Raw genomic sequence first — 13,267 nt, 5'->3', positions numbered from 1 at the left:
ACACATACTGTAGACAGGTTAATTGGTTTTCTGCAAGCTGGTCGGTAAGTAGGCTTGGTTTTTCCCTGGGCATTCCCCAGGTTTTTGTTGTTATTTGGCACTCTGGAGGAGGATGTAAGGAGGCACCAAGGGGGCACCCAGGAGGACGTAAGGGGCCTCTGATTAAGTTAGTACCGCCAAAGTGCCCCCTTACAACCTCCAGGGTGCCCCCTTAGTGCTGTCAGAGTGCCCCCTTTACTTCCTCCAGAGTGCCCCCTTACATCCTTCGGAGTGCCCCACCACCAAGTTGGTATAGCAGTGGCTGACAGACTATCAGGAGGTGGTAATGCACTCCTCTTCCTCCTCTCTCCACTAACTACCCCCCGCCATACACTCCACACTCCTCTCCTGTACACATTACCCCCCCACCATACACTCCGCACACTTCTTTCCTGTACATATTACCCACCGCCATACATTCCACACTCCTCTCCTGTACATACTACTCACCACCATACACTCTGCATTCCCTATTTAACATTACCACATTCTGCAATATATAAGTCATCTCAGACTCTCTTTAACACCCCCTTTAAGCCAATATTTAGCACAATTTAAGACATGTCCACTGTTCACCACGATGCGCTTTGCGTGCCATATTTGATCTTGCACAGGGGCCATATTTGATCTTGCACAGGGGCCTGCTGATTTCATACGTCCCTTCCCAAAAAATCTGCAAAAAAATATGTCAAAAATCATCTTTTGGGGGAGGGGGGTGTCCCTGAATGGCAGTTTGGAAATGTGGTCACCCTAGTGTGTGGTTAAATGCTCATTTTTGTCTAGGGGCATTGCAGAGTGGAGTACCAACTGGGGGGCGGCAGTCTGCTCCGGGTGCCACACTAGGGTTACCACTTGTTCGGGATTCACCCGGAAAGGTGGGATGGCAGATGCGTACGCTGCGGCGGTGGCGATGTGCATGGCCCGCCGGCCACGTGCGATTGCGGGCACAAGAGCCAGAACAGGGACGTGTGTGTATATGTAAACACACACATCTCTGTTCTGTGAGGGGGAGAGGAGAGACAGATTGTAAGTTCCTACAAGCTAGGAACAACAATCTGATCTCCTCTAGTCAGTCCCATCCCCCTACAGTTAGAACACACACTAGGGAACACAGTTAACCCCTTAATTGCCCCCCTAGTGTTAACCCCTTTCCTGCCAGTGACATTTACACAATAATCAGTGCAAAAATCTGCAAAAAAAAATGTAAAAAATCATCTTTTGGGGGAGGGGAGTGTCCCTGAATGGCAGTTTGGAAATGTGGTCATCCTAGTGTGTGGTTTAATGCTCATTTTTGTCTAGGGGCAGTGCAGAGTGGAGTACCAACTGGGGGGCGGCAGTCCGCTCCAGGTGCCACACTAGGATTCACCCGGAAAGTCTTTTAAGTGGGATGGCAGACGCATACGCTGCGGCGGTGCCGATGTGCATGGCCTGATGACCGCCGGCCACGTGCGATTGCGGGCACAAGAGCCAGAACAGGGACGTATATGTAAACACACACATCTCTGTTCTGTGAGGGGGGGAGAGGAGAGACAGATTGTAAGTTCCTACTAGCTAGGAACAACAATCTGTGCTCTCCTCTAGTCAGTCCCATCCCCCTACAGTTAGAACACACACTAGGGAACACAGTTAACCCCTTAATTGCCCCCTAGTAATAACCCCTTTCCTGCCAGTGACATTTACACAATAATCAGTGCATTTTTATAGCACTTATCGCTGTATAATTGTCAATGGTCCCAAACATGTGTCAAAAGTGTCCTATCTGTCCGCCATAATGTCACAGTCCCGATAAAATTCTCACATCACTGCCATTACTAGTAAAAAAAAATGCCATAAATCTTTCCCCTATTTTGTAGACGCCATAACTGTTGCGCAAACCAATCAATATATGCTTATTGCGATTTTTATTACCAAAAACATGTAAAAGAATACATATCGGCCTAAACTGGAAAAAAAAAATTGGGGATATTTATTATAGCAACAAGTACAAAATTGTCGCTCTTTTTTTTGTTTATAGCACAACAACTAAAAAACGCAGAGCTGATCAAATACCACCAAATGAAAAGCTCTATTTGTGGGAAAAAACGGACATCAAATTTGTTTGGGTACAGCGTCGAACGACTGCGCAATTGTCAGTTAAATTGACGCAGTGCTGTATCACAAAAAATGGCCTGGTCATTGAGCATCCAAATCTTCCGGGGCTGAAGTGGTTAACTACTTGCCGACCGCCCACCGCCGTTATACGTCATCACTTTAGAGATGAATATCTCGGTAACGGTAGCAGCTGCTGCCACAATCGAGATATTCATCTCTTCTGTGGGCGGCCGTGTTAACGATAATGGCGGTCTCCGCGGCGAATCCGCCGCGAGATCGCCGTTATCGGTGGCGGGAGAGGGGCCCCCCCCTCCCGCCGCTGTTCCGCGCCCTCCGCCGCTTACCGGAGCCGTCGGTAGCGGCGGAGGAGATCGCGACCATCCGGCAGCTGAGCGGGGACGAGACTGAAGGAAAAATCTCCTTCGCCCGTCCCCATAGCTCCGCTGGGCGGAAGTGACGTCAAAACGTCAGTCCCGCCCAGCGTCTTAAAGAAACATTTTTTTTTTTGTCATTTGAAAAAATGACATTTCCAAATTTTTTTTGCATTTAAGCCTAAATATGAGATCTGAGGTCTTTTTGACCCCAGATCCCATATTTAAGAGGACCTGTCATGCTTTTTTCTATTACAAGGGATGTTTACATTCCTTGTAATAGGAATAAAAGTGATCATTTTTTTTTTTTCAGTGTTAAAAATTGTAAAATAAATAAAAATAAATGCGAAAAGCAAAAAAAAATTTTTTAAAGCGCCCCGTCCCGACGAGCTCGCGCGTAGAAGCGAACGTATACGCGAGTAGCGTGACATGTTGGGTATCATTTTACTCGGCGTAACATTATCTTTCACAATATATAAAAAAATTGGGCCAAATTTATTGTTGTCTTATTTTTTCATTTAAAAAAGTGAATTTTTTCCAAAAAAAGTGCGCTTGTAAGACCGCTGCGCAAATACGGTGTGACAAAAAGTATTGCAATGACTTCCATTTTATTCTCTAGGGTGTTAGAAAAAAAAATATATAATGTTTGGGGGTTTTAAGTAATTTTCTAGCAAAAAAAAATGGTTTTGTCTCGTAAACACCGACTCTGAAAAACAGGCCCGGGGCTTAAGTGGTTAAGCAGCTAGTTTGATAACAGACATGGTAAAACAAACATCTACGTATATATTCAGAACATAGTAAGGCAAGACATTAAAAAAAAATGTTTACTGCAATTCTAGTAACATACAGTACAGGCAGACTTATTTTTTAACAAAACAGGATTAGGAATTTAAAAATATAAAAGTATGTTGAAAATGTAATTGAACCCGTCAGAATAAAACAGAGGGTCTGTCTGCTACTATTGAGTTATATTGAAAGCTTCAGGTCATTTTGATCATTGCTTCACTCGTGGGGAACAAGCATGTGTAATGCTAATGTTTCAACAACTACATGGTTGTTTAGGGGTCACTGAAAATTATATACAGTATATGGGAAAAAAAAAACAAGGATAAGGATGCCAACACCAGAGCTTGTGCCACTTCCGCTCCAGGCCATTTTTTCTTTAACGGCACTGAGTTATTTTAACGGACAATTGAGCAGTCATGCGGGCGCTGTACCCAAATAAAATTGATGTCCTTTTTTCCCACAAACAGAGCTTTCTTTTGGTGGCATTTGATCACCTCTGCGTATTTTTTATTTATTTTTTTGCGATATAAACAAAAAAGATTGACAATTTTGAAAAAAAAACTAAAAATATTTTTTACTTTCCGTTATAAAACATACCCAATAATTATATATATATATATATATATATATATATATATATATATATATATATATATATATATATATATATATATATATCTAATTTCTTTATCAATTTAGGCCAATATGTATTCTGCTTGGTAAAAAAAATCTCAATAAGCGTATATTGATTGGTTTGCACAAAAGTTAAAACATCCAGAAAACTATGGGATATTTTTATGGAATTTATATTTATTTATTTTTTACTAGTAAACAGCGACTTATAGCGGGACTGCTACATTGCAGTGGACAAATCGGACACTAAGTGACACTTTTGATACTTTTTTGGGAAACCAGTGACACGAATACAGTAATCAGTGCTAAAAAATAGGATTTTCATAACAGCTTACCTGTAAAATCCTTTTCTTGGAGTACATCACGGGACACAGAGCTGCATATTCATTACTATGTGGGTTATAGAGTCTACCTTCAGGTGATGGACACTGGTGTAATCAATTAAACAGGAAGTTCCCTCCCTATATAACCCCTCCCCTACTGGGAGTTCCTCAGTTTTTGTAGCAAAGCAATAAGTGTCCCAATATCCCCAAACAAGAGGGGTGGGAGCTCTGTGTCCCGTGATGTACTCCAAGAAAAGGATTTTACAGGTAAGCTGTTATAAAAATCCTATTTTCTTTATCGTACATCACGGGACACAGAGCTGCATATTCATTACTATGTGGGATGTCCCAAAGCAATGCTTACTGAGGGGAGGGAGACACCAACAACGCAGACCGCCATCAGACGTGAGGACCTATAATGCTGCCTGCAGCATACTGCGCCAAAAAGCTGCATCCTCTTGCCGTCTTATGTTCACCTGATAGGAGTTAGTGAACGTAAGCACAGATGACCAAGTTGCGGCCTTGAAAATCTGCGTCATAAAGGCTTGGAAATGCATTGCGCATAAAGCGCTTACCATCCTGGTAGGGAGCACCCCCACAAAAAAACAGGGGGAATCCTACTCTAACCACAAGCCTGAATAATAACTTGATGAATCAACCTTAAAAACAGTTGATTTTAGACGCTGCCTGCCCTTTCCTGGGGCCTCCTGGTAGCGCAACATCAGTTTTCCGTATCCGAGCAGCCGCTTCAGATAGGCCTAGACCCTTCTTACTCCAACGAGAGAGAGAGTGTAACCATTTTAATAGCTGACCTGAACACTGCCTGCCCATCTAGGGTCTTCTGGCAGCCCAATAAAAACGTCAGCTTTCTATATCTGAAACCTTCAGATAGGTATTTAACTGCTCTCATCTCAATTGAGAGAAAAGCAATAACCTTTCCTTCCGTGAAACAAGGTTTTGAAAAAAGGGAAGGTAAGAATATCTAGATTCAAATGAATACTAGATCCTTCTAGTAAATAAGGTTGGGTGAGGATGAAAATCACTCTACTTGTAAGAATAATTGAGTATGGCTCTATACCAAGAAAGTTGCCAATACTGAAACTCTTGGAGGCTACCACAACCAAGAACACCAATTCCCTTGTTAAAGGATGAAGGGAAATATGGTGCATCGGCCCAAGGAGCTGACCCTGTAAGCCGACAAAACTAGAGCCAATCCTCCGAGCACAAGGGCGACCTAACTGGTGGACTTATACAAGGGGTGACGTGCATAACAGCCCGGACCAAAGAGTGTGAAGTAATCGACCTTTGGAAGCAAGGCCGAGATCGGATCCTTGATATAACTTAAGGCTAGCTCCGTCTCCTTTCCAAATGTAGGAAGGCAGGAATTTTACCTTTGACAAACTTCCACGGATGCCACCATCTGGTTTCACACCAGGAACATGGGCCTTCCAGACCGTAGGCTATCTGGTCCTGGAGGCCAGCTCTCTTGTATGAATCAAGGGAATTGCCGCTGATTCTGAAAGCCCCGATCCTCGAGAATGTGGTCTATAATAGCCAGACCATTAATTCACCTGTTGCAAGGCAGAATGTAATACCCCCTGCAAAGTAGGCCTGGACAAGATGTAAGGGACTGTGGGTCCTCTACTACCACCCTTACTGTTCCTGCACCGAGAGGTCGTCAGGGTTATGCCGGAGTAATCAGGCCAGCTTCCGTTCTCCTCTAAATGTTGCATAGAAGCCACAAAAGTCGCGGCCCTGGGGGGAGAGACACAACCAGTGACAACTGGTCCCCCCCCTCGGATTAAAAACACATCTACCCCGCATGCGGGTGGATCCTTTATCCTTGACCCCAAGCTGTTCAATCTCTTGTTGAGCCTGGACGCCAATACATCTTATGTACAGGGTACTATTTCTGTGACATTTGGTCAGGAAAACAATCGGGGTGTAGAGGTCATTCTCCTGGAGACACCTGTTGACGGCTCCAGCGAATCGCCTGCCAATTCTGCATTTCATGAAATGACGAATGCCAATAGGCAAGGCACAAGCTCCTCCTTGGTAAATTAAGTAAATCACTAGTACGGCATAGTCTGATTGTACTCTGACAGAACCAACCTGCCACCTGAACGTTCAGGCCCCTAAGCCAGATGCTCCATCGGTAGCTCTAGCTGACAGATAAGGCTCCCTTGGAGCTTGACTACTTCCCCTGGGCCATGGTCTCTTCCTGACCTGGCAAACCCTTTTAGTTAAGAATCACCAAGAGGAATTCCAGCATATCTCTGGGACCGGGTTCTTTGGATAATGCTAGGTCAAGATCCACTCTTTCTAGGCCGACAAAATACTGTTTATAACAGCCCTGAATAAAAGTTAGTATAGGTAACTGTCTTGAATGAAGCCAGCATCTTCCCTAGTGCCTTAATCAAAAGGCCAAAAGTAAGGAACTGTTCCTTGCCGTGACCACATAGACCAGTTTTCTTATAGCGATGGTCTTGTCTGAGGCCAAAAAAAAAAAAAACCTCTCCTTTTTGGACTGTGCCAAACATACCCAGCTTCTTGTCAAATGAAAGAATGTATCTTTAGAGTTCCAGATACTTGACCATGCTGGATACCCTTAGGTCCAGCCATGCTATTGACTGACCCATCAGCAGGAGTTTGCTTCGGTATGCCATTACTGCTATACCCTGGGCCTACAGACCTGCTAGAGGCGGGCCCTAGCACCCTGACAACCCAGGCACGGAGGCTAACCCAAAAGGGCAAGACCACCAACTGGAGATAGTGCTGTTCCCCTGCGAAACGCAGACAACCTCTGCAGACCCAAGTAAATAAACACATATGCAACTGGCTCCCCATGTGTGTATGTGGCAAGTGTTAAAGCCATATGCCTCAATGGAAGTGTGTGTACATGGCAGCGTGTGTTCCTGGAAGCATGAATTCATATAAATATGTTTTAAGAAAAACATGCATATAGCATGTGTGCTCTGGAACAAGCATCTTGCAAGCAAGCATGCGATATAAACGTGTTATGCAACAATGTGCAACATGAACCCATGCAGACACGTATTTCTATGCAAACACAAGGAATCCTGTATTGCTTAATTAGGCCGCCATGTACAACTTTAAAGTAATCATGCATCCTTATGCGATTCAGCATCTTCCATGCGATCAACATCTTATGCATTTTAAGCACTACTGTGCGGACAAGAACCCTTGTGTGACCAAGGACTCTTGTGTGACCAAGCACCCCTGTGCGATCCAGCATCCTTATGCACTCAAGCATCTTAATGCGACTTTAGGCATTTCTGTGAAACAAGCCTCTCTATGTGATCAAGTATCCTTGGGTAATCCAGGACGCTGTTGATCCGACAACCATGTGTGATCCAGCTTATTTTTGCATTTAAGCATCTTTAAGCGATCTTTTAGGCATTCTTGTAGAAACAAGCCTCTCTGTGACCAAAATATCCTCGAGTAATCAAGGACTTGGGTGATCGGGTAATCATGTGTGATTCAGCATTTTTATGCCTTCAAGCCTCTTTATGCGATTCTAGGCATTTCTGTGGAAACAAGCCTCTTTGTGTGACCAAATATCCTTGGGGAATCAAGGGCTTGGGTGATCAGGTAATCATGTGTGATTCCAGCATTTTTATGCCTTCGAGCCTCTTTATGCGATTCTAGGCATTTCTGTGGAAACAAGCCTCTTTGTGTGACCAAATATCCTTGGGGAATCAAGGACTTGGGTGATCAGGTAATCATGTGTGATTCCAGCATTTTTATGCATACAAGCATCTTTATGCGAACTTAGGCACTTCTGTGGAAACAAGCCTCTCTGTGTGACCAAATATCCTTGGGTAATCCAGGACGTAGATGATCAGGTAACCATGTGTGATGGAGCATCTTTTTTGCATCCAAGCAACTTTATGCGATTTTAGGCATTTCTGTGGAAACAAACCACTTCTGTGTGACCAAACATCCTTGGGTAATCAAGGATTTGGGTGATCAGGTAACCATGTGTGTGTGATCCAGCATTTATACATACAAACGTCTTTATGCGATTTTAGGCCTTTCTGTGGAAACAAGTCTCTCTGTGTGACCCAATATCCTTGGGTAATCCAGGACTTGAGTGATCAGGTAACTAGCATCTTTATGCACTCAAGCATTTCTATGCAACTCTAACAAACATGCAACACCATACAGACAGAAACATGTATCCTTATGCGATCCACAATAAAACATGCTTTGTTACTTGTTTTTATCCCACATGCATTCCAAACTCATGTATGTTATGCAACATGCGGACTGGTAAAAAGGAAGTTATCCTCTGTAGATGTGCGTTTCCTCAATTAAGAGACGTTAGCAATGTGTACCAGCAACTGTGCATCCCTCAGATGTGCATTTGGTTAGCCTGAAGCCGACACCAGGCTGAGGACCATATGGAGGTCTTACTAGCCACCTATAGGAAAAACTCTCTTTACAATCTAAGGAGAAGATAGAGGCTTTGGCCGAGTAGGCAGAGGGAAATTATATGCAGCATGAATCTCTGAAAAGACTGCAGGTGCAATCAGAACCTGTAGGGCTATTGATAGCTTCTCCTCGTTAGGCTGCAGCTCCTGTCTCCTGTCCTCTGACAGTGAACCTTCATCCCCAGCTCTTCTAATCCCTTTGTTTAAGGATTAAAGCAGGAAAAGGACACACCCTGCTTTTTTTTTTTTTTTTTTGCTTCTTGTGAGGATGCTGCGAACATAGCAGTTAACCTCTTGTAGAACAACAAATGTGATGCAAAAAACAAAACACATGCAGAGTGGCTGCAATGTTGGGGGAGGCTGCATTGATTGCCTGACAGGTCTGATGGCTCAATCTGTGAGCTGTCTCTACAGGGGAGAATAAGGGGCCACCAGGTTCAGGTGGCAATTCCTTTTTATATTCCTACCCCTGACCTTATTCAATGGGGAGACCAAAGTCCTAAGCTAAAAGCAGAGGAGCTTAACCCAGGTGCATCAACAGCTGAACATAGTCTGGCAGCAACAATGCCTGCTAATCTGCACAGCTAGATGCGGAGTAGGCGTCTTAGATGAATCTGTATCCAACTCACACAAGGTGCTTGCGTTTGTGTCCCCCTAGCTTTACAGAGCTCTGACGTCTGGGCCTTTTTGAAGAGCCCTCTCTGCGACTGCACTGAGCCGGTGAGCACGTGCGACATGGTAGAGCCTGAAGCTGAGGAAGTGGGACGCACAATAGACCAGCTAACACTTAAGCTTCCGTCTTTGGAAAGCATGGTAAGCGAAAACATCAGGCATGTCTTTTACTGCCCATAGTAGTGGAAAAACAGATAAGACTTGCAGCTACTCATAGAAGACAATGCTTTGCATAGGATTAAGGGCATTTTTTTTTTTTTTTTTTTATGTACCAGCCCCTTCAAGGGGAGATATATGGGTACTACAGCCATCCTGTCTGAACAGACATAGTGGCCCAGGCTACATGCCGGCTAGGGGAGGTATATGGGTGCCCTGAGCCATCCCGTCTCAAAAGACATTGTGGTTTACATTGCCCATGCATAAAAACATAATATAGGCGAGACCCATAGTCCCCTACAGAAGACCTACTGTCGAACCAAGTCCCGTAGGTCCCTCTCTTACCTTTCCACGCTGCAGGGTATTGCCAAGCAAGAGGCCCAATCTTCCCCCTTCACCGTGGGTATAGTCCTAGACCTTCAGGGACCGGGGTCCATGGCAGGAACACCACACCCCTGGACCTATATAGCACCCTGGCAGCAGAAAAAACATTTGGTCCTTAGAAGGCACAAAGTTCTGGAACCCAGGATCCAGCCCTCCGCAGAGAGGCATTATAGGCTAAACCTCGTTCTTCGTACCGAGGCCCGGGTACCGTCCACTTTGGCTATGAAGCACCTTGGACGGATCCGGATTTATGGAGGCTTTTTACATCCAGCATGGATCCCTCCAGTGGAGCTCCTAAGAGCACATGTTAACTCGTGACCAACACCTTAGACACTGATGAAAAAACTGAGGAACTCCCAGTAGGGGAGGGGTTATATAGGGAGGGAACTTCCTGTTTAATTGATTACACCAGTGTCCATCACCTGAAGGTAGACTCTATAACCCACATAGTAATGAATATGCAGCTCTGTGTCCCCTGATGTACGATAAAGAAATATGCACTCTCACTGTACTAATGACACTGGCAGGAAAGGGGTTAATATCAGGGCCGATCAAAGAGTTAAATGTGCCCCTAGGGGGCGCTTGTTAACTGTGGGAGAGGTGCTTCAACTGTGGAAAGACGGAGATCTGTGTTCCTGCAGAAACACAAGATCTCTGTCTTTCTTACCAACATAACGGCGATATGCCTTGTTTACAGACCGCCGTTCTGCCTCTGTTGGAAATGATTGGCTCCTGCTGTGTCCAATCACAGTGGGAGCAGATCACTGCAGACCTGGAAGTGCAGAATCATGTACGTCTATGCGATTCTTTGCACAGAAACCGCCGCCCCACAGTGAATGTACGTGGGGCAGTTGGCAAGAGGTTAATGTAAATCTAACATGCAAACTGTTTTGTTTCATATGGAGTAGGGAAAGGGTAAAACCCCATCAGTTTTTTGCCATCTGTGTCCCACTGGGGAGATTTCCATTGACTCTATTTCTGTGAACACTACAGGTTGAGAGGAAATCCTTCCAAAATGACAAAATCCCCTTCTTGGCTGTCATCGGAGCAAGTGCTACCATTCAACAAAATACTTCTATTTCTGTTCTAGTGATAACTTATGCTTTTGCATTTCCCTAATTTTCAGTTACAGTGACAATGGTCACCAGGACAAGTAGTAAAAGGTAATTTTTCCATGAGGTTCAAATCGTTGCCAACTCTATCTAAAACAAAAATAGCTAGCTCTAGATGGCTTTTAACATCAAATGATTAACTTACAATTCTGAGCTTCACTGAGCTTCTACTTTTAAAAAAATCACTTGCTATTTGCTTATTTGGGCAGAACACGAGCAATTAGACTGACCTACTCCTCTACACCTAGCAAGTTTCATGGAACACAATATCCTCACCATCTCATTTCTTAGCATTGGCCTTGGATCAGCAATCTTTTGAAGGAGGGAATCCACTACTGAAGGGTTGACCACCAAAATCCTGTTCAAGTTTTGCAGCCTGTGTTGATATGTACTATATCCAATATGAACCCATGGAAGCAGTAGGGGTTCCTCTGTAGAAGATCTTAATTCTTCGATACAGGCAGACAGAGCAAATTCCATGATCTGTAACATAAAAGGAGTAGGTGTATCTTGGGTTATCAAATTAACTCACACATTTAACAAAACTCCCTATTGTTTAAAAATGACTTTTGCCTCAAAACCTACTTGTGCTGTCTGCTAGCCACATTCATTGTTAAAAGTATGTTTCCCCATACAAAGCAATTCATAGTGTCAGCTTTTAGCTCCAACTGCATAGGGTAGAAGGGACATGGCTTGTGTTCTGACAATAAAAGTCCCCCAGATTTTCTCTGCTCCAATTATTTTAGCACCAGATACAGTTAGGGTTCCAAACAGAGGCGTAACTAGAACCTTCAGGGCCCCGGTGCAAGAAACCATGGAGGGCCCCCCTGACCTCCGGCCAGGGCCCTTCCCACTAATCCCGGAAGCAGCAGGACCTGGATAGGAGGGGGAACAAATCCTCTTTATTTTCCTCCTGCTGCCACTAAATGTCTATCGGAGGGAGAGGAGGAGAAGCAGACTTTTGGTGACGGCAGGAGAAAAATAAAGAGGATTTGTTCCCCCTCCTATCCAGGTCCTGCTGCTTCCGGGATTAGTGGGAAGGGCCCTGGCCAGAGGTCAGGGGGGCCCTCCATGGTTTCTTGCACTGGGGCCCTAAAGGTTCTAGTTACGCCTCTGTTTGGAACCCTAAAGGTTCCTTTAAATGCCCCCCCCATCCAGGTGTTTAGGGGCAACATGTGCGCTATTGCAATTGTGACCCCTGTAGTTACGCCCCTGGGATCAGTGGCAGCGGTGGTGGTGGGGGATGGGATCAGTGGTGGTTGGGGAGGGATAGGATCAGTGGCATCGGTGGTGAGGTAGGGGATGAGTGACAGCAGTGGGGGGGGGATCAGTGGCAGCAGTGGTGGTTGGGTGGGGATGGGATCAGTGGCAGCAGTGGTGGTGGGGTGGGCATCAGTGGCAGTAGTGGTGGTGATGTGGGGGGAATCAGTGGTAGTAGTGGTGGTGATGTGGGGGGAATCAGTGGCAGTAGTGGTGGTGATGTGGGGGGGGGGTCAGTGGCAGCGGGGGATGGGATCAGTGGTGGCTGGGGAGGGATAGGATCAGTGGCATCGGTGGTGGGGAATAGGATGAGCGACAGCAGTGGGGGGTGGGGTGGGATCAGTGGCAGCAGTGGTGGTTGGGTGGGGATGTGATCAGGCAGCAGTGGTGGTTGGGTGGGGATGGGATCAGTGGCAGCAGTGGTGGTGGGCATCAGTGGCAGTAGTGGTGGTGATGTGGGGGGCATCAGTGGCAGTAGTGGTGGTGATGAGGGGGGGGGATCAGTGGCAGTGATGTGGGGGGGGGGGCAGTGGCAGTAGTGGTGGTGATGTGAGGGGGATCAGTGGCAGTAGTGGTGGTGATGTGTGGGGGGGGGGGGGGGATCAGTGGCAGTAGTGGTGGTGATGTGCGGGGGATCAGAGGCAGTAGCGGTGGTAATGTGCGGGGGATCAGAGGCAGTAGCGGTGGTAATGTGCGGGGGATCAGAGGCAGTAGTGGTGGTGATATGGGGGGATCAGAGGCAGTAGTGGTGTTGATGTGGGGGGGGGGGGATCAGAGGCAGTAGTGGTGGTGATGTGGGGGATCAGAGGCAGTAGTGGTGGTGATGTGGGGGGCATCAGAGGCAGTAGTGGTGGTGATGTGGGGGGCATCAGAGGCAGTAGTGGTGGTGATGTGGGGGGCATCAGAGGCAGTAGTGGTGGTGATGTGGGGGGCATCAGAGGCAGTAATGGTGGTGGGTGGTATCAATGGCAGTAGTGGTGGTGGGT

At 45.9% G+C, this 13,267-nt stretch overlaps 1 protein-coding gene across 5 annotated transcripts in view; it reads right to left on the bottom strand.

The window, feature by feature from the left end:
- Window positions 1-13,267, bottom strand: part of RNF213 (ring finger protein 213) — a 520,350-nt gene that overhangs the window by 108,688 nt on the left and 398,395 nt on the right. For 4 of the 5 annotated variants that reach the window (XM_040345008.1, XM_040345007.1, XM_040345006.1 and 1 more), the window contains one exon: window positions 11,298-11,510. In XM_040345008.1, the coding sequence (XP_040200942.1) occupies window positions 11,298-11,510 (213 nt within the window). The remainder of the gene's footprint in view (window positions 1-11,297; window positions 11,511-13,267) is intronic. The other variant, XM_040345005.1, reaches the window with a different exon arrangement.

This window comes from Rana temporaria, chromosome 3, assembly GCF_905171775.1.
Source record: "Rana temporaria chromosome 3, aRanTem1.1, whole genome shotgun sequence".
In the NCBI taxonomy this organism is placed as follows: domain Eukaryota; kingdom Metazoa; phylum Chordata; class Amphibia; order Anura; family Ranidae; genus Rana; species Rana temporaria.
Note: the sequence above shows the minus strand (reverse complement) of the source record. Positions and strands in the feature narration are given on the sequence as shown.